The sequence below is a fragment of the Episyrphus balteatus genome, chromosome 1 (assembly GCF_945859705.1).
Source record: "Episyrphus balteatus chromosome 1, idEpiBalt1.1, whole genome shotgun sequence".
Lineage (NCBI taxonomy): Eukaryota > Metazoa > Arthropoda > Insecta > Diptera > Syrphidae > Episyrphus > Episyrphus balteatus.
The window spans coordinates 142,014,183-142,041,442 of NC_079134.1; the positions used below are offsets into that span (position 1 = coordinate 142,014,183).

Here is a 27,260-nt window from a genome sequence, read left to right on the forward strand (position 1 = left end):
CTTGTTATATACTCTGAATGGCTGTGGGTTACCCCTCAAGGACTCTACTTCCACTCCCTTACCCGCACGCACACACACACACGACATTGACACAGACTCATCATACACACTATACACGCACTATATTAAGATTGTTATTCCATTATCCTTGAAATACCCTCCTGCTTTACCCATCGACAAGAGGTTATAGCACGTGCCAGAACAGTTACAACCACCCCAGAGTAACGCTGTCACTATAACCATCTCTCTCACAGCTTTGTTATCCTGTTTCGTTTGTATTGGAGTGTGTACTGGCTGTCAGGTTTACGTCATTAATCTTCAGGGAGGGGTTGTTGTTTGTGCTATTGTGTTGCGCATTACGGACCGCCTTCTGTTCGTTTCGTTGAAAATCCCGTTTGCACACGTCAGAAACTCAGTCGAACGTGGCTAATGAGACTTCGGTGCTCACCTTGCCGCAATAGATGTCGGTCTGCCTTGTTCGCGTCAAGTTGCTTTCACGGAATTTTGTGTTTTCTTTCTTCGGGTAACTATTAGATTTTTTATAGCGAAGCGAAGCGAGTATATACCGTTACCACGCGATTTGACGTTTTGTTGTTTTTTTTCTGTATCCCCATAACCGTTACGAGCTTTCACCTACCTGTTTTTTTACTTGTTATCGTTGTTGTTGTTTCAAACTCTTTTCAGCAATCAACGACAAATGGGATTAATTAGCTTTTAATAAGCTCTAATGATTTTATAAGGAAAACAAAAAAATAATAAATAAATACACTTGTTTGTGTTCGTGTGTGTGCGTTACGTTATTATTTGTGTTACTTTTATTACTGTGGCTGCAAGGATACACTTTAAATGGATTTCGTTTCGTGATGCATCACACATTTCGTGTTTGATAAAATATTTCACCACACAAAATAAATACAAAAGAAAAAATTAAGTGCTTTTTTTATAAAGTGAGTGCATATTTTTGACTGTCAAGTGTATACCCAGTGATTAAATCGACAGTTTATGTTATAAAATGTTCGTGGTATCAAAGTGACAGCTGTCAAATTAGATAAATATAATAAATTTCTGCTCCAATTGACAGATTTTTGTTTGTTTTTTTTTCGTGTTCACATTCACGGTTAAGGTTATATAATTTTCGACAAACAAAATGGACGTCAAACCACCAATGACGGAACTACAAAAGCAAACATTTCAACATATTTTCGAAAAAATCGTCGCTAATAATAATAAATTCCCACCGAAGGAAATTGAGAATTTTCGTAGTTTGCTGGAAAATGTTCGTGATACTAAACATTTTCAACTGATTGTGGAGAAATTTAAGGCGTTGGAACAATTTGAGAATAATATACTTGGGAGTAATAATTCAATTGGAGGTGGGTATTTCTTTTATTTTGTTGGTTAAAAACCAATGAGAGGTCCAAATATTTTTTACTACAGCAAATTTTCAATCTTGTTTTAGATCTAATAGAATTTGTATAGAGAAATTATTTGAGAAGTGGGAACCCCGTCGGCTTTCTTCAATTGGATTTTATTTGCTTTTTTTTATCAGTCCTCTGAAATTTGAAGAAGTTTAACAAACTTCAAATGTTGGTTTTGTTGCAGTAACTTTTCAAATATAAGGTTTTTATTTACTGTCATTTCCTTAAGAAAAAACCTCTCTACTGGACATTCTTTAAGTGGACCAACGAAACTCTTACCTGAAATTATTGTATTAAAAAAAGACGACGGCCTTATCTGTGGTAAACCATGAGTAACCGCTACTCACTAAGCACGATTCGTTGAAAGAAATGGGGTCCTTCGAACCAACAGCAGTAAACCAAAAAACCGTTTGAAACCGAAAAACAGTTTACCTAAGCATTCGTTTCTCCATAGGTACTTTCTAGCGCCTATGTAAAATTTTCATAACTTTTAAACGGGTTGGGGTCGAAATTCTGTATGTTTAAAAATTCTGTATTCAAAATACTGTATGTCAAAATACTGTATGTCAAAATTCTGTATGTGCAAAATGCTGTACGAACAAAATTCTGAAAGTCAAAATTCTGTATAGCAAAATTCTGGTTGGTCAAAATACTGTATTTCAAAATTCTGTACATCAAAATTCTGTATTTCAAAATTCTGTAAAAATGCTGTAAAAAATATCGTTTTGATAATGTAAAAAAGTGCGCGCGCACTCACTTTTTCAAATTTTGATATCCTATTCATCAAATTTTGTTTTTATTTTTTTTGACTCCTAAAATTTTGAGTTTGGCGAAACGCACCGATAAAATGTGAAGAGAAACAACATATTTTCTTATATTTTTGTTTGCTTAACAAATTTTGTAATGAATTTTTGTGAACAACTTTTAAAAGCGGCTTTTTTTTGGCCCAATTTTGTTCAAGTTGTTCTGCTTGTTTATGGATTTTAACACCAAATTGTAAAAAATACAACAGGTTTTTTAGTTTTTGCATTTTAGTGATAAATTTTTAAGTGTTAAAAATCATGGATGAATTTATAAAATTCAGTAAAAGTTGGAGTAAAGTAAGTGGAAAATTACAAACAGAGTGGCCATTTTTTAAATTATACAAGTTTTCTTTGCAATTTCAATTTCCATTTGAGGCGAAAATATACACGGTTAAAAATGTTGGTGTAGATTCTACGAAAATTTGGGTTACAAGTTACAACACCAAATTTGTATTTAAATTTAATAATTTTGACTGTATATTACATTTTTTAGTCTAATACAAAATTTATTGAAATTTAATTTTTTTTTGTATTTAAAATCAAGGAAATTGTCCAAAATTTAAACTTTTATTTTATTATGATAACAATTTTTTTCCTTTTTTTTTTATTGTTTTTTAATATTTTATTTCTTTCTTCTTTAAAATGAAACAAGACATTTCTGAAAGTGATTACCTGCTCATCATAAATATAATAATGATGATATTATTATCTCTTTCATTTTTTTACACAAACTATGTAGGTAAAGTGAAATCTTATTGCCGTTCAAATTTTGTCAGAAATTCATACATTTTTTTTTTCGAAAAAAAAAACACAACAAAGTGCCTTCAAAATATGTAGTGCAAATTCAAATTTTTTATTTTTCATTAGAAAAAAGGTTAAAAAATGCATTTTTCTGAACCAAAATAGTTTAATATAGATAATTTTCGAGGTAGCCCTAGATCCAAAAAATAAATGTATTGTGCAACGGAATTAGTTTTTAATTCAAATTTTCTTTTATTTCAATACTTTTGATTAGGTAAATTTTAATGTTTTGTATTTTAACCGCGTAAGGTCTGTTTATTGTGTTATTTCCTAGTAAATAGAATCTGTTTGTTTTTTTGTAACCTAGCTATTATAAAAATTATTACTATGTATTATACAACTTCTAAACGGTCCTTTGTTATAAAAAATTGACGGTATTACAGATATCTATCAGTGAAACGAGTAATCTTTTGAAAATATAAGCTCAGTTGGATAAGTGTAAGTTAAAACAAATAAAAACTATTTCCTGAGGACTTTTCTCTCAATTTTTGCCGTCGAAGAATTTTTTTTTTTTTCAAAATGCCTTGTTTTTGCATTTATAAGCGGTTTTTTTTTTGTTTTAATATTAAGATCAAGAAAATACTTTCATCCGTTATAATTTCATTACGTCAATATTTAACAAGTTAAATAAATAAAAAAACATCATTATTTAAACGTTAAAAAATTAAGGGTAAATAATTTGGTATTTAACCATAAAAAACTTTATGTTTATTTTTTACTGTATGCGAAAAACTAAAGTTAATTAATAAAAAAAATTACACAGGGTTACAGTGAACTAAGAAGCGTATTGTATGTACAGTGATTTGTCTGCAATTAAATTAATTTACTAAACGATGTCTCTGCCACACATGTTGAAAAAAAATCCATATTAAATGTATTTTATTTTATCGTTAAATTCTATTTAACAGTTATATTTTCTAGGTTAAATGACTCTCATAATAGAATAATAAATTAATAGAATAGAACCTCGAGAAATGGATATAAACCAAAAACCGTCTTTTGTCTACCCTAAGTACCTATTGAAAAATTCAAAGTCCCATAAAATCCCCAAAAATTACTTTTTTCAAAAATTCAAATTTCTGTCGATTGCCGTTTAAATATTCGAAAAAAAAAATAAATTTTGGGGATTTTGAAATTTTCAGTAGATACACTGTGGTGTATGCGCAACTTTGGTTGCTATTTTTTAGTACAAAATTTATTTTTTTGAATATCTTTTAAACGTAGAGTGACAAACGACGAGGTGGAAAAACGACAGCAGTTTGAATCTTTGAAAAAATTAATTTTTGAGAATTTTAGGGGAATTTCAATTTTTCAGTACAAAATTAGTTTTTTTGAACATCTTCTAAACGTAGGATGGACATGGACAAACTATGATTTTTGGTGTGTATCCATTTCTCGAGGTGAACAAACGATATCCGTTTGAATTGTTGAAAAGAAGTAATTTTTGGGGAATTTAAGGCCTTTGAAATTTTCAGTAGGTACACTGTGGTGTATGAGTATTTTTTTATTGGAATTTTGAAAATTTGTTTTTTGAATATCTCCTAAGCTTAGGGTGGACAAACGATGATTTTTGTTATAAACCCATTTCTTGAGGTGGACAAACGCTGGACGTTTGAATTTTTGAAAAAAAAAAAAAATAATAATTGTTGGGGATAACAGAAAAAAACGATATTTTGTATGAGAGTTGATATAAAAAAAATCTTTTTGGAATATCTCCTAAGCGCAGGGTGGACAAACGATAATTTTTGGTATACGTAAAGAACTTAAGGTGAACAATCGACAGCAGTTTGAATTTTTGAAAAAAATTGATTTTTGATTATTTTAGGGGAATTTCAATTTTTCAGTGCAAAATTTGTTTTTTGATTAGCTTCTAACCAAAATGTGGAAAAACAATAATATTTGGTATGTATATAAAACTCGAGGTGAACAAATGATTGCAATACGTTTATCTATAAATTTAGGCGTTTTAGACGATTTTTACCGACTTCCAAAAAGGAGGAGGTATTCACTTCGTTTTTTGTCCTTACCTCATAACTTTGGACTGAATGAACCAATTTTAATAATTGTTTTTTGTATTGAAAAGAAACTAGAAGAAAAACAATAAAACCCAGTTTTGATCCATTGAAGTGGTTTTTTTTTTTTTTTTTTGATAAAAATTATTTTTCGTTTTTCAGACTTCCCATAAAAAAAAAGGAATTTTGCTCTAAATTTTTTTTGGACAAACGAATTAGAAAAATTTAATTCAAAGATTTTGAGGTCGCAGTTCAAAATTTTTGGTTTGGGTAACAGATTATTGTTTCCAAATTATTGGTTGATCAATCAGAATTTTAGAATTTTTTTAGATTATTTTAGTTCTCGGAAAAATAATTAAGGTAAATGTAAAAACGATGACATATTCTTTGATATTTTAGATCATGTTCATCTGATCCCCGATAAGTTTTAAGTTGATAATCATAGTTCAAAACATGGTAATGTCTTACTTGTGTGCTGGTTATAGAACGTAATCCTACATTAAGTTAAACATTCAATAATCAACAAACAAAATTTTATTTTTCTAATATACTTTTTCCAAAGTTTTTGGAAACAAAATAAAATCTATTAAAATTATTAAACCCCATGAAAGCATCACAAAAACGAGCCTTTTTTAAATATGTACTTACATCAGACAATTTTTTCTTAATTTGATACAATAGAAACAAAAAATTAGCTTACGTTCAGGAATACTTTAACTTGTTTCTAAATGATCCCAATTTAAAAATAAATCTTAATTATCCACCTAAGCTGTGTCTTTATCCTTCAACATGCTTATTAGCACACAATTCACCTTGATCCGCATTCAAATAATATAGCTATGCCATTTTTTCAACAACATATCACATTAATCCTGCCTTTTTCAGTTGCACCCTGGCGTTCACCTTATAATTAAAAGTAATTTAATTTCTTTGTCGTAAATATTCATATAACTTAAATAAATGATTCTACGTGATTTCACATATATGAGTATGTATGTGACAGCAAAACCTACCTCAATAAAAAAAAATAGCGTTAGCGTGTTGCTTAAAACCTCTCTCCCACACATGTTTGACACATGAAATCGTTTTAAACTCCAAACAAATTACCAGACTCTAATTGCAGCCAATATACCATGACAAATTGTCATTAAATGCTTTCTCTTAAGTAAATTTTCCACACACACACACACATATAAAATCATGAAACCCCCACCAAAGACCCCACTGTGTGCATTTCGACCGCAACAATTTAATGCAATTCTGGAAAGGACCACCTCCTCCTATAGGACTCGTATAATTATTCTGTTTACCTAGTTAATGTAGGTAAATGTATGATTTTATATATTTTTGTTGAAAATCTCCAACAAACACGATAAAAATATTGCTGAAACATGCGATATGTCGGTCTCGGTATTTTTTACCTTCAGACTTTTAAATGTGACAATAATTGCACCAGCAAGTTGATAAATTTTTGTATCTATTTTGTTTTATATAGATGCTGATATCAAGGACACTAGCCGAAAGTTGGGATCCGCTGGACAAACGCTAACACCACGTCACACGATCGACGCCATTTTGGGATTAAAAAATCGTGCTGAAAACGGTGGTGGAATAAATGGTAAGTTATCCTTGAAAAGTGTTGTTTTTCTTTTTTTTTTTTTAGTTTTAATTTAAAAAACTTGGCGCTAACAAATAAAAAAAGGGTGCCAATTCTACCAGGCAAATTTTTTTGTTATCCTTATCTGACATCTTGTTTAGCAGCAAGAACAAAAAAGGGGCATAACGGAACAAAGAAAGTGTAAAAAACAAATGTTTTGTGCCTCGAGACAAAATAGCATTATCGTTTTATATCGGACACCTTTTTTTTGTAGTGGTCCGGGTGTGTGACAATCTACAATAAGGATCTGTCAGGACAAAGAGAACTAAGAAAAACTAAAACACAAAAAAAGTACGCCCATTTTGTACCCGACATCGGTACATGATGGTACCCACGACTAAGAACTCTCAAACGGATTTCTAATAATAAACCCTATCACACCGAAAGGACATTAAGGACCCTCTCTATCTCATTTCTATTGTTTGCATGTTTTCTCCCGCGCAACACACGAAAAAAACAAATCTAACCAACAAAAAAGCCAATTATCTTAACCAAATCTTAAAACGGGATATAGGATTGACTAATCCAAGTGTCTACATAAAATTGTTCATCAAGCCGTTATCCTTGATATAAGGATTGCAAGACATTAGCCCCAAAAAAAAAAAACAAAAACGGATTAAAGGATGGAAAATTGCAAAAAAAAATCCTTTTCTTTCTGTTGAATTTGAATTGTGTCCCGCGTTTATTTGTAACTGTTGTAACAATTTGGACGGCTTACCTTATAAGAATCTTATCAAATAGCGTGCATCTAAGGATACGGAAATGAGCGGTGCTATTTCTTTTTTACTATACTGGTTGCTGCTGCTAGTAGTGCTTTGTGGTAATAATGCTTAGGGTTTTTGCCTAACTGTGGTTTAGTTTTCCTTGAAAAGAATTCCAACCTCCCTCCATTACACAATATAGAACTTGTTGTTGGGTAAAATAGTTATGATGGGGCTAGAGGGACCCTATATAGAAAGTAATTGTGATTGTGTTGCGCGATTCGACATTTATTACAAATTTGAAATTATTTAGCAAGTCGTGCCGACTGTAATTGAAATCGATTACGTGATTTTGAGCTTATTACTCATACTTTTTTTTTTTAAGGAATGAGGGAAAAATTGGTAATGTGAGGTTAGAATATGGCATAAAATATTATTAGTTGTATGGTTAAATTTGAGTAAAAAGGATGATTTCACTCTTTAACGAGATTTTAAAATTCATGTTTGAATGAAATTTTCCTTGAGTGGGTCAAAACTAAACTACTTAGCCTCTTTCAGTCAACTTATTCCAAAACCTTCTACGAGTAGATTCTTCAAATCGGTGAAGTCAGTGGACTTAGCTTAGCTTAGCCTTATTCCACTTGGCCTTCTTATAGAGATGTGCAGTGGCATAGAACTAACTTCAATTCTATCTTGAGGACTATTTTTGAGGAATTTGGTAAGAAGTGAAAAAAAAAAATAAAGAACTGTTTTGATAATTTTTTTTATAATAGACTAAACGTGTCCCCTAGAATCAAAAACAATCTATTCCACTTTTTGTGAAAAATGAGTTAGAAACGCAGTTTATCTCAATTTTTCAACCTCTTTCTTTTAGTGTGGTTGAGCACTTTCAAAGTGAACTTGTTCCAGTGTTCCAGAGTTATACTTTATAGAAATATTACAGTTTGAATCAAAACGAATGTATTCCACATTCTTCACATTTTTTGAGAATCAAAACAACACTATTCCTGATATAAAGGTAAATATTTCTTTTGCTAAGTTTCAAAAGAAAACTATTCCTATACATGACTTTCAAAACACTTCTATTCCAAAATTAATTATTAAATATTTTCGGAACGCGTTGGGTGACAAAGGAAAGCACAGTCAGTATAAAATCAAAAGTACATGTTTAATTCGATTCAGAAGTTGTTTTTTTTAATAAAGCGGGAAAATGTGCTTCGGAACGTTTTTTTTAAATAACTCAATAAAAGAAAAAGTGGAATAGATTGTTTTTGATTCTAGGGGACACAAACATCGTTTTAAATGATATATTTCACAAAACTAAGTATGCCATTTGACTTCTTGTATAAAAAAGAATTTTTAGAAAAAAAATTTCGAAAATCGTTAGATCTGTTTTTTAAAAAAGTAATTTTGTAATTAGGTATAAAAACTTTCTAACATTTTTCAAAAAAAAGTTGGTATATCATTTTAAAGAAATAAATATTTTACACATAAAACGAAATTTCAAAGTTTTTCACCAACCCATTTGCAAAAGCTTGATTTTTCAAAAAAAAAAAAAAAAAATTGAAATATTTTTTAAAAATCTAAAAATGTGTTTTTTGAAAATTTTAATAAACGCTTTTGTATAAATAGTACGTTAAAATCGGGTTAATCCTTTATGTACGAGATATTCAGAAACCAAAAAACCCTTCTATGGCAGGTACCGTCAATAACGGTACAAAAAATATTTTTTTTTTATTTCAAAAGTTAGCTCTTGTGTTTAATAGTACCTGCACACAAAAATTTGAATTCAAATCGTTAGAGCCGTTTTTGAAAAAAAAAACATAACTTTTGCATTTTCGTTATATTGCAGGTACCGTTAGTTTTGGTCATACAAAACATTTTTTAATTTATCCTCTAGGGAATCACCCAAAACTGCTAACTACCAAGTTTGAAGAAAATCAATTCACTCGTTTAGGCTGTAGCTCGGGTATATACAGACATCAGACATCATCGTAATGTTAAGTAAAATTGTTTTCTCGAATACGATTTTTTTTTTACGAATCCTATTGCCCTAAAATAGGTATATTTAGTATTTCAACGGGTAGATAACATAATAAAATAACAGCGTCCCACGAAATTCATATACATAGCTATTAACATTTATGAAAATTTTTGAACTGACAATACATATTTTGAAAGCAGAATCTTTTCCTTCAATTTTTATTTCAGTCATTATTAGACCTCGGATTTTGCATACTTTCTTATTTTTCATCATATTGATACCAAACTTTGTATTTAGACGTTTTATCATTCAAGTACAACAAATTTTGATGCATATCGAAAATATGCAAAATATATGCAAAAAATATACACAAAAATATACCAAAAATATGCAAAATATATGCAAAATATATGCAAAATTTTATCGAAAAATTAAATTGATTTTTTTAAAAATAAGTGTTTATTTAAGGTAAATACTAACACGTTGTTTATTTTAGTTAAATCTCAAAGGTGAAAATTTGTCCCAAGTTAAATTAAGTGCTCGACCAATTTTGAAAAAATAACAATAACAAGAAAATGTCACAAACCGTTAGTATAAAATTGGTTTTAGATTTCAAATACGAATTTTTAAAAAAATTTTTTTTTTTTCCTCATTTTCGAAAAAAATAATATTTTTTGAAATTATTTTGTATAATACGTTATTGTATTAATTTTAATTATGTAAAAGCCCCATTTTATGACGAATTTTATAATAAAAAAGATTTTTCTTATTTCCTTACAGAACAAAATGTTCTAGCAATTTGAATTTTATTTTTCTCAAAAATATCAATATTTCAAAAAAAAAAAAAAAATAAGTCGTCTTGTCTTGAATAAATAAGTGCTCGAATAATTTAAATAAAGTACCTTCACACCATTTTCTGAGATCATGCAACAAAAAAGATTGCCAAAAAGAAGTTCAAAACAAAAATAATATGTATGTAAATATTGGAAAATTAGTAGGAAAATGGGGTATAATTATAATTAATAAATAAAATATTTTTTTTTTTTTTTCAAAAATAACGAAAACTATTATGTATTCATTTGGTCCTTTTTAATAATCGTATGTGACAATAATAATAATTAATAAAATTTTAATATGTATCACTTTCATATAATTTTTTTTATTTGTTTGACATAGGAATTTTTGAATATTTTGCATATGCATTTTATGCAAATATGCAAAAAAAAATTAAAGTATGCATTTCGCTTTCAACTTTATTTTCGATTAAACTAATTTTGGTGTCATCAGAATTTACGTATCATAATTCTTCAAAAATATATGCAAATATGCAAAATCCGAGGTCTAGTCATTATTATTAGATATAGGTACATAACTCATTTGTTCAAGTCACTGAACTGTTTGATTTTTGTAATAATTAAGGTCCTTTGACAAGATCTATCTACCGAACAAAAATTTAAGAAAATCTTTTAAATGCAATAGGTACTATTTTTCATGTACAGTTTCCAATTTCCAATGTGGACCATCTAAAAACTTAAATTGAAAGAAGTTTTTTTATTTTGACAAGCTGCTTTTTTATTCAACAATTATTTACCTGCCCTACCACCAAAAATATGATCAAGCAGATTGACAAGGATTTTATTAAGGCGTTAACAAACTTAGCTTCTTTTCATTTTAGTCGAACGTTTGCAAAATTAAAATATCGATAACATGTTTACTTTCGTCTTGTTAAACACTATTTTTTATAGAAGAGATATTTGGCTATTAAAAATTTAATATAGTTTCATATATTTTGCTCCTTAAATTGCCTCTCTAAACTCAATCATTTTTATCGAAATTAATCGAAAACGAATATTTGTATATTTCACTGCAAATTCTTGTGAAGCACAAAATGACAACGATGTGGAAACTTTTTAACTCGCCTTAAAATATTGACACATTTCTTAAAATTTCGTCGATTATAGCTTAGATATAAAAAAAATATTACATAATAACTGGCAAGGCTACAGATAGCAGGATAATTTTACTTCTAGTAGGTATATTTAATCATACTATATAGTTAAATATACCATAAATTGGGAAACCGACGAAGTTACGAATACCAGAGTTAACTCTAGTTTTTCGTAACTTCGGTTTCGCGTAACTTTGATGGCCGTAACTCTGTCGCGCGTAACTCTGTTATTCGTAACTCCGTTACCATTTCCCATAAATTATGTACTTATAACAGAAATTTAGTTAAATATAGCATAAGTTAAAGTTAACCCCGCGTTATTTTTTCTCCGTAAACCCTCTCCTGTAGATGGTTCATTCATTCTTGTTTATAATAAGTCCCAAATCAAGTAGAGTGTTCTTATCATGAAATCTTGAAAAAAAAAAATGATAAATGACTTCTTTAAAATATAAATTCCTCAATAAACACCTCATTGAAGTCAATTAAAACGCCATGCATTAGCATCATAATTTCCATTAAGTAAGTCTAAGATCACTCAATTAATTCTTAAGGTTCCGGACTTCGGGAATAATTTAATTCTACGCTCAACCCAGCACGTAGTATATAATTAAACAGATGCACCTTTAAATGACAGCTCTAGTGATGAACTCATTCTCATTCAAACGAATAAAAAGAAGAAAACTTTATCTCTGAAAGCAGTCACCTAATTTGTAATATCGCCCTTTTGAAAAAATGAATTCGTCTCGTCTCGATACGATGAATAAAAGATCAAGACATCAACCTGCCAATCACAACGGGGATTTACCATCACTTAATTTCCAGGACCGTCCGGCGGCGGCTACGTCTCCACTATAATAAATGATTCCATTTCGTAATGTTCAGTCCAGACAGACTCCGTTCGAAGTTCAGACTTACAAATCAATTGATTTGAATAATAATTATTTTACGCACTTGTTCGTTGAGTTTGAGTTCTTTTCTGTATAAAGTTATAGCCAACAATCAAATCCACTTTGTTGTTCCTTCATATTCATTGACGGTTACGGTGTCTGGCGCGGATTATTAATGAAATTAAATTGTACGATATTCATACAATCCAGTGCTGTCGGACAGGTAAAGAGGGGAAAGGGAATGGTAACAAATAAAAGAACGTTAATGGATTTTCATTTTTTTTTTTTTTTAATTTATTGACTTTCATTGTCAAAACGTTACACGCTCGATTGACCACAAGACGATTAGAGAATTTGACATCTCATGTGAATTATATTAGTTTGATTGTCAGTCAGCATATAAAAACGCCTTAATGGACTTTTGACTGTTGCGCTACTGCAAACATCAATTTGCTGCCAATTTTCTTGATCTTAACTGACATTTTATCATTTATAATTGAATTAAATAAATTGCAAGAGATTTGGATTGCTAATAGCAAGAGTCTAAGTTTAAAAAGTCGCCAATTTCTACAAAAGGTGTGGCCAATATCTTTTGAATTAATTATATTGGTAACAATGATTACAATTATTTTTATTTTTGAATGTCATTATTTTAAGAGTATTTTGAATCAGTTTCCACACAGATTTCAAAAAGTCCATGAGAATAAATCAAATCGATAGTTAATTTATCGATATTTAAATTTAATTATGTTGCAAAATGCACAAAAATTTACAAAAAAAAAATATGTACTTCATTTATAATGTGTTACAATTTTCGAGTATGGAATTAAATTAAATTTTCAGACACTTCAAACGAAATTCGAATCGTTTCATTGTGAATTAACCTTTACATAATGTTAAATTAATGCGGCCATTTTAAAAATAGAAATCTCTGCGTTTACACGTTGCAGTTGTTTTCCGTTTTTTTTTTTTAAGAATGAGTAGAGTGAAAAAATCATTGAGATTAGAAAAAAAAACACTAAAATTTAAGATAAAAACAAAACAAATCACTAGAGGTAATAAAACGCAGAAATAAAAGAAATTTTGTGTGGTCTTGAACACCCAACGTGACGATATTTGAGAACAAGTCCCTTTTTTTTCAAAAATGAGTTTTTCATTAAAACGGATCTCTTAAATATACCTATCTATTTTAATACAAAAATAGATTTATGCAGCTAGCTAAAAATTAGATGGCACTAAAAAAAAGTGTTGCTTTAAAAAACCATGTTTCTAAAATCTCTCGTAGCTCAAAACTGAATTTTATGGCTTACGTCACTATTGTTCTCATAGCCTCATTTATGGGTGTGTTCGTTCAGTCGTCATCAATCAGATCCAAATTTGAATACTTTTGTTTTACATTTGGCATACCTAATTCATGACTTGTTTCATGACTTTCAAAAAAATGAAGATTGATACAAAAAAAATGTTTCAAAAAATTTCATGAATGTTGATTTTGGTATTCCATTCTGCAGAAATAATAACACTATTCGGCAACGAAAATAGAACATAACCAAACCCTACTTTTCTAAAGGAGTCCGAATTAGAAGTCAAAATTTTACTGGCACGTCACGTTTTTGAAATATTTGAATATTACCAGGTCAAAAACGCGTTTTTTTTTTGGGTACATTTGACGTCGAAATTACATCACTGTTAAGTTTTTAAGGCATTTATTTTTTTTTTCAAAATTATTTTTTCTCAAAGATATTTAAAAAAGAAATTTATGATAAATATCTCAAAATCTGGCTTGTTTTTTTTTTTTTCAAAATAATAAATGGGTTTCTGAACCAAATTCCAGTTTGCTTCTTCTGATTTGGACTTAAAAAAGGCAACATATTACGAAAAGATATATATTTTTGACTAAACATCCAAAATAACTTAGTTGAAAATTAGTTGATGAATGTAGCTTAAAAACTAGACGTGATAGAATAAATGTGTAAACAGTTTGAAATTCATCATACTAAAGTCAATTAAAATCACCTAAAAAAGTTCTTGCTCCCGATTGTTATTTGTTTTTTGCCGACCAGTGTAAAATCCTCATATAAAAAAAAGTTTTAAAAAACTCAATAACGTGTTTTGAAAATATGTATGTAGGTATGTACCTATTGATTTTTCAAAAAAAAAAAAAATATATATATTTTAAAGAATCCATAAATCATTATTTTTGGAGATTTTTCTTTTTTTTTATATTAGAATTTATTGAAACGCTTTTGTAAGTTCGTTGAAATCGGTACAAGAAAGTCAGAAATCGTTTACGACAAAGTCAGAAATCAAGAAACCGGTTCTATGGCAAGTTATTTTATTTGAAAAGAAAGAATTTATTTTCGAAAAAGGTTGTATTTTTTATAAAAAAAAATCGTTCGAACCGTTTTCGAGAAAAAACACATATTTTCAACTTGGTGATATGGCAAGTACCTTCCTTTAATTTCGATCCTAAAAAAATTTCAATTTTCTCCTTAACCCTTATGGCCCAACTATTGCTAAATTGGGGTGTGATGGTAAGCGTTAACACACAGTGTCTTATGGGAATGGCTACAATGCCTATAATCGTAATTCGTTAAGTGAAATATTTTTCCTTGGAACGTCTTATAAATCGATGAACCATGGCAGCCACCACAAAAAAGTGACGCCATTTTCTCCCGTTCCACTCTCGCACTTTTGCAGTGCGGCAAAAATTTAAATTCAAAATTTAAAAAAAAAAACTATTAGAGATACAAAAATCTTCTATAGCTTATTTAAAAGATAATAACCTTAATCCAAATGAAGGATTTTTAAAAATTCCGTCATATAATAGGGTAAACAGGGGTAAAACGGAAAGATGAAATTTGGGCTTAAATCTAAACGCGAAGTCGCAGACAGTTGATTTTTTAATTGAAGAATAACTGCATTTAAGAAAAAATTCTAAAAAAATTTTAAACTAAGCTGTAACGTTTTGTTTGAACGTAGTACACGTGTTGGGGCTATGACAAAATGATGATTTTGGGTAGGGAAAATTTTGTTGACAATTCTAAAGGTGCCAGGTGAAAGATGAGGGAAAAAAAATTAGGCTTCTCATACGGTTTTTTTTCCAACACTCTGCGTTTCGAAATATGAATTTTTGAAAAACACCTTGGTTTTTAGGGGTATTTTTGGATAGTTTTTGATTTTTAGCTTTTTTTTTGGAGCGTTCAAAAAATCTCAAACTAATAGGACAAGTAGATTTTATGCATACATGTGGAATCGTTTAGTGGGTTTTGACTAAATAACGGAAGAAACAAGTTTTTAAAAAACACGTTTTTGACCGTTTTTAACCGATTTACATGTTTTTTTTATTTTAATCATTTTTCTTTAATAGATACAGGAATAAAGTATATTGACACACCATGACCACGACTATATGTGTGCGAAGTTTCAATCATTTTCGTATACACAATTTTGAGATAAGGGTAAAGTAAAATTTGAGAATTCAACAGGTTATAACTTTTGACCAAAAGCAGATAGAAATTTTATTAAACTTTTATGAGCATCCTGATACAATGACCTTTCATTTGGTATATAACACATAACTTGCAAAAAACCTCAAAACACCAGTGGAGATCTATTGCCCCCCGAACAGCCACCAGTGTGGGAAGTACCGTAATCTCAGTCTGGAAATTCGACATGGTTGACTTTAAAAAAATTCTAACTTTTCTTGTAGGCATCTTTGAAATGAGATTGATACGTCATATGAAAGGTGAAATAATAAGCTTTCACATGGTGTAACATTTTTTAGGTTGTCAATTAAAAAAATTGATTCCATAGCGTGAGAACATAAAAATAAATTTTTTTTTTTTGCTTTTTTTAATGAAATTTGATCGAGTTCAAAAAATTCTAGCTCTTTTTGTAGATGTCTCATAGACCTAATCGATATATATGTTTTGAGCTAAGACGATAAGCTTTCAGATGGTATAAAAATTGTATAGGTTGTTAGGGAAAAAATGGAATTAATGACGTGAGAAGATAAAAATTCATGTTTTTTTTTTTGATTTTTTTGATGGAAACGATTGTTTTCAATAAATTTATTTTTACACTTTTTGCGCATTGTAAAAATTTAAAAATGGTTTTATTCTTAAGAAGAAATACTTGGCTTTTAAATTGCATAATTTTTTTTGTAAGCTTTTAAGATAAAAAAATTAATATAGGTAATGAGAAAATAAAAAAGGTATTCTTTTTTAGCTTTTTCTTGTAAATTATGATCGTTTGAAAAAAGTAAACGCTTCAATTGACTCTTTTTAAACAAAAGCACACAACCTGTTTTCTGACGACGTTATCACGTAAAATCATCGTCCATAAACCGGCTTTACAGATAACCTCTTTTTTGTTACACCAAAGGAATACTTGTCCATTGGAGTATACCTAAGTGAAAAACGTGCTTGTTAATAAGTTTTCGAAAGAACAATGGCATATTAATGAAAGAGCAAAGAATAACATAGCTATAGTAAATTTATTAAAACTGAATCGAAGAACAGTAAAAATTACGTTCAAGTTTCCTAACTTAAAATTATTTAATTAAAATTGATTAATGAACAAAAGGAATACATTCTACCTGATGATAAAAGTAATATTTTGGCAAATCAACTTTTTTATTTACATTGTTACTTGACTCATTTCACCTGAAAAAAGCTTAAAAAAATGCTTCCGAACAAATTCATGGCCTTTTTGACAGTGATTAACTTTTGACCCAACATGTTTTCTAGCACAAACTATCATGCAAAAAACAGTAGATACCTAAAATTTTTTGTTTACTTTATTTTTATATGTACCTAAAGGCTTCTTAACCAAGTTAATAAAAAATCAATCAACTAGGTCAATTATTTTGCTCCAGACAAGATTAAATCCACAAAAAAACATCAAATCAATATAATGCGGGGGCGTCAATAAAATCACTCGCTTCTACCACCGATAGACACTGCCGCCATTCACTGTTCGTTGTTCTGACAAATTGAAGGCACTGCCAAACAAACAGCATTAACCATCTGCTAATGATGTTAAAATCGATCCAAGCAAAAACACAAAACGAAGCGTAATCCTCTTAATTTGGACAACATTCTTCAGATTCGTTTCTATTATGTTCTCGTCTTTCTGTCCAAATTGTCCTAATGTGTCCGCCGACAAAATTTTTCGAGTGGCGGCACGAGTTCAGATACAAATTCATTTTAACCTCTGAATTTGTGATGTATATCTGAGATGTTGTTGCTTTGTTGTTGTTCCATAACATCAGATCGATGCAATAATGATGAAGATGTGATTCCAGAGTCCCAGGATGTACCTGTGCACATCTCAGACAAGGGCGATCGATAAGATCACTCACTGCGAATGACATGAGGTTTTTTTTTTTAACGTGTCTTATACAACTTCAATCTGCAGCAAGACTGACAAGTGGCGGCTTGGCGGCAACATACGTTAAACACGGTGTCGGTTCTTGCAACAAAACAAGAATTACTGTCACTTTTCATCATCATCGTAATGGATTTCAAAATCAATAAAAAAAAAAAGAAAAGAACTGCATTAGATGAAATGTCAAATTTGTTAAGTGACTTAAAAGCAAGATGTAATATTGGGCCTCTATTATGAACAAACAAACCTTAAAAAATGCCTCAATTAGCCACATGACTCGATTAGGGTCAATTTACAGGATCAGTGCAGTCAGACTGACTGAATCCGTAACGGAAAATGAAAAACCCCGATTAAGATCAAAAGGTTTTTAAAGGGCGGATTTATTTGTGTTTTTGGGCTGTGATTTCCTTTATGGCCCCGTTAATTGTGGCCTACACGCACAAATTAAGGGCTTTTTGGTTATTATATTGTCTTTTATTTCACTCAACGAAATCAATTTCATAACTTTTGATTCCATCAATTGATACCCGCTGCCGAAGTGGTTAAGTGGTATAAGAGTACTTTTTGGGGGAATTCAAGCTCGAAAAATAAATCAAAAAATATTATTTACTATTTCGTACGCCTACAGTATTTAATTAGGGTTATTAAGCGTAATTAATGACAGAATTGTTGTTGTTATATTGATTTAGTCTCATTTTTTTTGTCTTTAAATGAATATATTTACACTTGTTCTGAATGAAAAAAAAAAAGAAGTTAACCAAAATTAAGTGGTTTTGTTTATTCATTTCGAATATTAAATGATTGATTAGCATAACTAGGTGTATATATGAGGTTGAATTTAAGTCGTAAGCGAACGCCAATGGTAATTATTTGATTCCCCAAGCGAGATAAAATTTTATTAATACAAATTTTCGTTAATTATATTTGATTTTCTATGAGTCAAATTGAGTAGGTTTTTGGGTGGACAGATATTGAAAAATTCAATTGAACATAGTGAATTTAATTGAACGTTGAGTTTGTATAGTAATTTATTACTTTGATTTATTGGAAACTGGTTTTATTTGGTAAATGGAGTTGTTATTTGTATCTGAGATTATGGAAAGAATATGACCTCCATATAGTAAGTGGGCTAGTATAGTTAATACGTTTTTCCTTAATCAATAAGACTTAATTAAGTAAATGCAATTGGTAACAAGCAGATACATATTTTTTCAATTGCCTTAAAAACTGTTAAACTTTTAATGTAAACTATTAAAAAAAGGCACCATAAAATTAAATTATGCCTACTTTAAATCCCACCTTCTTAAAACAAATACGATATTCGCTTAAAATAAGTGGAATCTGAACTTTATTTTATTTCAATAGGAATTTGTAGGGAACAGGTCGTTATTCTGAATTCCAAAATTCTGTATGACCAAAATTCTGTATTTGAATCCATTATTCTGCTTTTCTATTATTCTGTATTTCAAAATTCTGTAAATCCATTATTCTGCTTTTTGGAATTCTGTATATTCCAAACTTATACATATTTATCTTTCTTGTTGAACAATTTATATTCAATTAACAAATTTAATTAAACAGTGTATAAGAGCCGTTTGCTAAAACGAAACTTAAGAATTTATGTTCTACATAAAACCTTATGCGACAGTCTACGCAGAGAAAAAATTAAGGAATATGAGTTTATGTTCTACTTAAATATTTCAGTTTTGTTTCAGCAAATGGCAATAAAGGAGAAATAAACCCTTACCTTACAAAAAAAAAAAAAAAACAAATTCAAAATACCAAAAAACAATTTGATGAAATATGTATACATAATGAAGATTCTTGGCTAAATATTAATCGTATTTTGGTATTCAAGGTATGTCATTGCCATATCCAAATTAATTGGGGAGATACTTTACTTCAAAGCATTTTCTGCAAAGAAAATACCAAAAATCTGTATTCCAAAATTCTATAAATGATAAAAGAAAAATAGTTTTGATAATGAAAAAAAGTGCTCATGTTTTTTTCATTATCAAAACAATTTTTTTATGGATTGGCATACCAATTTTTTTTTTTTGAAAATTTGTGTAGGTTTACATTTGTATAAAAAAAAACTATTAAAAAAAACGCTCTAACGATTTCGAAAATAAAATTTAAAAAATTATTTGTTATACACTGGGGCAAAAAACGGAACGTAAAATGTAATATGTTCAAAGTCGAAAAAACTAACATGAAACATTTTTAAATTCAAATTGAAACAGTATAAGAAATTTTTTTATTTTTGTCGGACTTCAGTTTTTGGTGGTTTTCGTTGATTTTAAGTTGTTTTTTCTCTCAGTGTACCAACATATAATTAAATGGCATTCTTGGTCTGGATTTAAAAACTACTAAAATTAATGTTTCTGTAATTTTTAAAAAATTTTGTCTATTATTTTGAAGTTTTAAATAAATTTCTAATGAAATTAAGTGAAACTATTCTTTAATGCATTAAAAAAAAAACTAAAGTATTTTAAACAATTTTTAAAACAAGACAAAGTAGGTACGTGCGATTCAGTCGTACATTTTATTTTGAATAGCGTTATAAACAATTAGAACTATTATCGGATTTGATTTTCGTTTTTGTTTGAACTTTTTAGTGGAGTAACTAAAGCTCAAAAATTGGCAATATTAGGGAACCCGGCCGAACAGCTTAGATTTTGATGATCTTTTTTTTTCAAACGTCGGTAATTAAAAATACTTTAAAGTCTATAGATTAAAAATTGTCGGTGTTGCCGTTTTGATTTTTTAAATTTAATTGAAGATTTTTGTGAACAAAAACAAATTTTTTTCAAAAATTTTTCTTAAATTTCATAAATTAATTGATGCCAAAAGATTGTCTAGGAAATTCAAGGAAAATAAATATCTGGGAGTGAGGGACAATCTTCCATAGTTCAAGCGATAGATGCAATTTTCTTATTAATTGACTTCAAACACAAAAAAAAATATTTGAACACAACGGCAACACCTACAATATTCAAATATACATTTTTTTAAAAGCTAGAAGCTTAGTCATATATGTAAAATTAAAATTAAGTTAATTGAATGAACGGCTTTTGAAAGAATGGTAATTGAACTCAGATTAAAAAAAAAAAAAATTATTGAAAAAATTTTAACATGTCGTTTTTTAAACTTGGTCGTAATATAAAATGCATTTATTTTCAAATTTTTTTGGCCGCATTTATTATGATTTCAAATTATAAAGGGAAATGTCAATATGTATTACGGTTTATGAAAAAAATTAAAAAGTATTTCATTTTCGAAGAACTTTTTTTAATAAAAGTTTTGAAAAAAAATGTAACTTATTTTTTTTTAAAGTTCAACATCTAAACATAAAATTATTTTTTATTCATTTAATAACCCTTACTGTTGAAAGTTAAATAGCAAAAATTTAAAGTTCCTATTTACCACAGTCTTTGAGAAAATTAATTATTTCACTGCAAAAATTCAGTTTTAATAAAAAAAAAACCATTGAAATTGAAGTAATTTTTCATTTTTTTTTTCAAAAGTGTGATGTATTTTACCTTTTTTGCTTCGAAATATAATATTTATGGCCAAATTTTTTTTTTAAATAAATTCATATTTTATTAGAAAAAGTTTGGAAAAAAGTCATTTTAAATTTTTCTAATAACATTTTTTTTTTTAATTCTGAGTTTTAGGACCATTTTTTCAAAAAGTGTTGATTAAATTTAGTGGATTTAAATTTAAGAGATAAGAATTAGCTTCTGGCTTTTTAAAAATGTATTTTAAAATATTGTAGGTGTTGCCGTTGTTTTCAAAATATTTTTTTTGTGTTTGAGGTCAGAATGTTAGAAAATTGCATTTATCGCTTAAACGATGGAAGATTTTCCCTTACTGCCTTTTATATATTTTCCTTAAATTACCTAGAGAATCTTTTGCTATCATTTGTTTTATGAAATTTGAGCAAAAAAATGGTTTTGTTAAGAAAAAAATTAATTTTAATTTTAAAAAACAATACGGCAACACCGGCAATTTTTAATCTGTAGACTTTAAAGTATTTTTAATTACCTACGTTTTAAAAAAAAATCGTCAAAATCAGAGCTGTTCGGCCGGGTTCCCTAATAATTTGCTTTAGTTACTCTACTACACTTAAGAGCAAAAAAACGGAATCAAAAAAGATAATTTTTATTTAAAACAAAAATTGCAATGGATAAAATAATGTTTCTTCAAGTTTTATGGTCTCATTTAAAAGCTTGAATTTTTTACTTTTAATTGTTGGTAAAAACTTCAAAATGCATACGATAGTATCATAGCTATCTGTCAATAAATTGCACTTCATTTTTTTCTAAATGTTAAATTTTCTTGATATTCTCTGCTTCAATTTCAGGTTTTTTTTCCTACCGTTACTATTGACGTTATCTGTCAATAAATTGCACTTAATTTTTTTTAAATGTTAAATTTTCCAGATATTCTCTGTTTCAGTTTCAGTCTTTTTTTGCTTACATGCTTCATTTATGTTGATTGGATCCTTATAAAGTGAACGGGTTTTAAAGTTCCTAGTATTGATTTAAAGCCTTTGTTTCAAGCTTTTTAATGGTGCAATTAACATTCATGTATGTCAATTACATCCTGGCCAATTAACGTTTTAAAAAAACGCAAAAGTTTGATTCCATTTTTTTGCTCCTAAGTGTATTTTATTGTTAGAGATTCAAAGCTCTAGATTTTGAGAAATCTTAATTCAAATTCTTCTTAAAGCAAAATTGAAATTCAATTAAATTTGTCACCATGAAATTATTTTCCATTACCAGCCTACTCCTGCTTCCATCCATCGTTCATCAAATTCACATATCCCACCGTCAAATCTACCATACCACCTAATTATATACACATTCTTATCCACGCGGAAAAAAAAACGAACAAAAAAAAAAAACCAAACCTCTAATTACATTTTAACTAGGTGTCCTTTAGGTAACCGAATTATGTGTTACATTTAAGTTTGATTTCGTTTATTACATCGATGAAACAAAAAGGACCCAATTCGTCGATTGCATATAATTAAATGAAACATTAGCTTAAATGCTTCCTCATGATTGTTTTTTGCTCTCCCAGAATCAACCGAAAGCCACCCATCCTGTAGGCTTAAAATGTGTAGAAATATCCTTCTAACTCAACTCGAAGCGACAAGAGAGTGGAGGAGTAAAGAGTGATGATCATTTGACATGCAAGAAAGTCATTAGTGGCGCAATGTTAGAACAAAGTCTATAATGGTGGTATGCCGTTAATACACGGTTTCGATATCGTAGCGACGCTCACAAGAAGTGACTTTTATTTCAATAAGAAATTTCAATTGTTTTTCGTCCTTGTTATCATACACGAGAATATTTAAGTATTGGTAAAAGGTAGTCATTGGCACTGTCACGAGGACGACGAGAAAGCAGTCCATGTGATTCGGATTCGGTGGTATTATTGTTTCATGGTATATAATTTCAGGGTCTATTTCACTTAACTGGAGGGAATCGCATTTTCTAACTTGACTTGACTTTAAGAAATGTTGCAATTGTGTGTAGATGATTGGTTTGGGTGGAATATGGTTTGCTTTGCGAACCAAAAGCAATTATTGTTAAAGCTATTATATTCTCAACACTTAGGTGGGCGTTTTGATTGCATTCCACAGGAGCAATATATAGAATTACCATAGGTTTAGTAATTAAATAGACAAATTGATTTCGGAAAATGTAATTGAATTGAAAAAAAAGAGAAGTTTTCTATTCGATGGTAGGGGAAGTTTGATGGTGGGAAAATTCAGGAATAAAATCGTAATTATTTACCTACTAACGAAACATACCAGTTTTAATCGATCAGAGTGAGTTTTTCAATTAATCAAACTAATTCAATGGGTTTGGTGTTCATGTTCAATGAGTGATGAATTTGACTTGGTGATGATGTAAGCGTTGGCTGGGTCTTAATGTATCAGAAAGTGAGAACTGTGTTTTTTTTTAATTACTATTCATAGAGTGTGTGTGGTCTTCATCAATAGATTAGAAAAAAAGGTACAGAAAAGTTAATTGTATTGTTTAGTGCAAAGCTTTAATCTACATAGGTAATTGAATTTTTGTTATAAAATTAGTTTTAAAGTCATGGACCTACCGATGAAAAACTCCTACTTTTAATCTTTGCTTATTCTTTTTTTAAATACAGTACTAGCTCTATATGTATCTTTTTTGCCCCCAAAAGGTCACTGTGGCGTATGCGTAACATTTTTTTGAATACTTGTTTGTAAAGAAAAAATCTCTTGATCTATGTGGACAATTTTTTATCATAAGTACTATGCGTGGTCAGTTGCAAGTTTATGTTATGAAGTTGCGGTTCCTGTGAACTTTTTATGTTTAGAACCTCATTAATAGATGTAACCGATCATATCTTATAGTCAAAGTTCCTTTGTTCATAAGGTTAAACGTTATAATTGATGTCAAATTAATGATATAGGTACCTAAGTTGATATTAAAAAAGGAAAATCATGGCTGCAGCTTGTAAATGGGAAATTTTAATTTGGAAAAACACTATTTTAGTGGAAAAATTGTTACAATGTCATATGCTTTTAGTTTGGTAACAATTAAAAAAAATCATGTGTGCAATTCACACGTGGTTGAAGTGAAACCTTAAAAATCATTAAAAAAAAAATCGAAAAAATATAACTTTTTTTTATTCCATCACTTTTTTTATATGACAACCTACAATAAATTTTATACCATCTGAAAGCTTATTGTTTCAGCTCAAAATATTTATATCGACCATGTCTACAAAAAGAGCTAGAATTTTTTTAACCCAATTAGTTTTCATAAAAAAGCAAAACAATCAATCTCTTTTCTCTTCTAACGCCATTAAATCCATTTTTTTAAAGACAACCTATAATAAATTTTATATCATTAGATATTATTTGACCTTTTATATGACGCTTCAATCATATATCTACTATGCCTACAAAAAAAAGAGTGTGTGTACACATGTACACGCGACTGAAGTTATACTTCTCATTCAGTATATGTAAATGAATTTCATTTGATATTTTTAATTGGGCCTTAGTTTTTTTACATTTTTATCAAGTGAACAATAAATTAATTCTTTCATCCTCCTTGGGTCCATGTAGTTTTCAATTTATTCTGTGAAATTTCCTCATGTTGTGCGGTTCAGAACGTACGGTATATGGTTAACGAAAGTAAATAAAGTGAGCTGAGCTGATGGTTGAGCTGAGCTGTTGGGTGAGCTAAGGTAAAGTGAGCTGAGCTGAGCTGTGATGGGTGAGAGGATACATTGATTTTTATTTGGAAAGTATAATGAAATATGAAGATATTTTAAACTTTTATAAAACACAATAGCTTAAGATGGTTGGTTCTAGTTATTAATGGAATTATTTTAACACATGGATATTTTTATAAATAAAACAGATAATTTTTCGTGATCTTTTTTCTTGGTTTTTTTAATAGTAAATATATTTCTATTTTTTTAGTAAAATATTTCTTTTTTTATCATAAAAAAAAATTCCGGTACAATCCGGTTTTTCGACTTTTTTCAAAATTCCGAGAAAATTGCGTTTGAAAGTTGGGGTAAATTTTTTTTTTCGAAAAATCCCCGAATCTTTGAACGCTCCTGGAAGCTAAACTGCTTGAGAGCAATTTTTGGGAGTGATGCTAAATGATAGCTTGTGTCATGGGCCTACGCTTTGCACATTATCAGATTTTTAAAAAATCGCCTTCCATGTTAAACCGCTGGTTTGAGAAAGCGTGGACCTACAGGGATGGGAGTTGTACCCAAATGTAGGTTAGAGTCCCCGCTACCTTTTGGCATCAAAATTTTTTTTTTCATTTTCTTCAAAATTCCGCGATATAGGCGTTGGAACGCTTTGATCTAGAGACAGGGGAGTGGTGCCATATGAAAGCTTATATTCTCAGCTACCCGATAGTGGTATAATCCGGTTTTTCGATTTTTTTTTTAAATTCCGAGAAAATCGCCTTTGAAAGTTGGGGTAAAATTTTTTTTCGAAAAATCCCCGAATCTTTGAACGCTCCTGGAAGCTAAACCGCTTGAGAGCAATTTTTGGGAGAGATGCCAAATGATAGCTTGTGTCATGGGCCTACGCTTTGCACATTATCAGATTTTTAAAAAATGTCCTTCCATATTAAACCGCCACATCATGCCTATTTTATCAGAATCGTGCCTATTTTTTTTTTTACTTTTAAGTTCTCCCGGTTTGAGAACGCGTGGACCTACAGGGATGAGAGTTGTACCCAAATGTAGGTTAGAGTCCCCTCTACCTTTTGGCATCAAAAAATTTTTTTTTCATTTTCTTCAAAATTCCGAGATATAGGCATTGGAAGTTGGGGGCTAGCTCAAATTTGAGCTGAGCTGAAATGTGAGCTTTTTGCAACCCTGGCAACTTGCCACATTTAAATTACCACATGCAACTTGCCACACGCAGCTTGCCACATACAACTTGCCACATGCAACTTGCCACATGCAACTTGCCACATACAACTTGCCACACGCAACTTGCCACATACAACTTGCCACATGCAACTTGCCACATGCAACTTGCCACATACAACTTGCCACACGCAACTTGCCACATACAACTTGCCACATGCAACTTGCCACATGCAACTTGCCACATACAACTTGCCACATGCATTTTGCCACATGAAACATGTAACTTGCAACGTGTTGTGTGTTTTATGTTTGCCGTACTGCGGCGTACTGCATTTTTAAATACTAAAGTACTGCCTACTCTAAAGGTGAAACGACAGCCCTGCTACCCAGGGTGATCGCGTCATAATCCCTTTGACATTCTTGTCAAAAAGTAAATTTTCATACTCACCCTCCCATAAGAAGTATAACTTCAAAAATTAGAATTTTTTAAAGCCAACCATATCGAAATTTAAAACTGAGATTACGGTACTTCCTCTACTGCTGGCTGGTCATCGGCAACAAACCTTCACAGGTGTTTTGAGGTATTTTTCAAGTTTTTCAATTAAAAATTATATAACTTGTAGAGCACATACCGTTATCTGTGATATATAAAAGGTAATGTTATCAGCATGCGTATTAAAGTTAAATAAATTTGTTATGTGCTCTAGATCAAAAGATATAACGTGTTTAGAAAAAGAACATCTTTTCACCGTTATCTCAGAATTTTGAATATGAAATTAATTGAAATTTTGCACAATCATAATTTATTATTATAATTTACTGTAGGTACAAATTTCATTCATCTATCTATTAAAACAAAAAAGTTATGAACAATTGATTTTTCGTGTCGCTTGTTCGTTTCATCTTGTTTCAAATCACTACGATACTAAAGAAATATTCACTTCAAAAAATAATAAAATAATTTAAGGAATGTAGACATAGGCATCCAAATATGGTAACTCTAGTCAAATATAACTCTATGATTTTTAATACAAATACATTTAAGTCCAAGTTAATCAGTCTAAATTGCACTAAAAATTGTCAAAAATAGTGCCTAAATTTGTATATTCGCATACAAATTTTTACATTTCCACTTTTAAATTACAAAACGTATATATATCTGGGTATTTATAATAATAATATTCATCAAAACGCATTAATTTTGGGTATGTTAGTTTTAGTTATAGTTTAATTGACTTAAACATTTTAATTCTAT

General features: G+C 29.6%; 1 protein-coding gene across 2 annotated transcripts in view; it reads left to right on the forward strand.

The window, feature by feature from the left end:
* The first annotated feature begins 782 nt into the window (after positions 1 to 782).
* Positions 783 to 27,260, forward strand: part of LOC129921197 (retinal homeobox protein Rx) — a 101,556-nt gene continuing 75,078 nt past the window's right edge. For both annotated transcript variants that reach the window (XM_056002925.1, XM_056002926.1), the window contains exons 1-2: positions 783 to 1,373; positions 6,530 to 6,652. In XM_056002925.1, the coding sequence (XP_055858900.1) occupies positions 1,148 to 1,373; positions 6,530 to 6,652 (349 nt within the window). In that variant the 5' untranslated portion in view covers positions 783 to 1,147. The remainder of the gene's footprint in view (positions 1,374 to 6,529; positions 6,653 to 27,260) is intronic.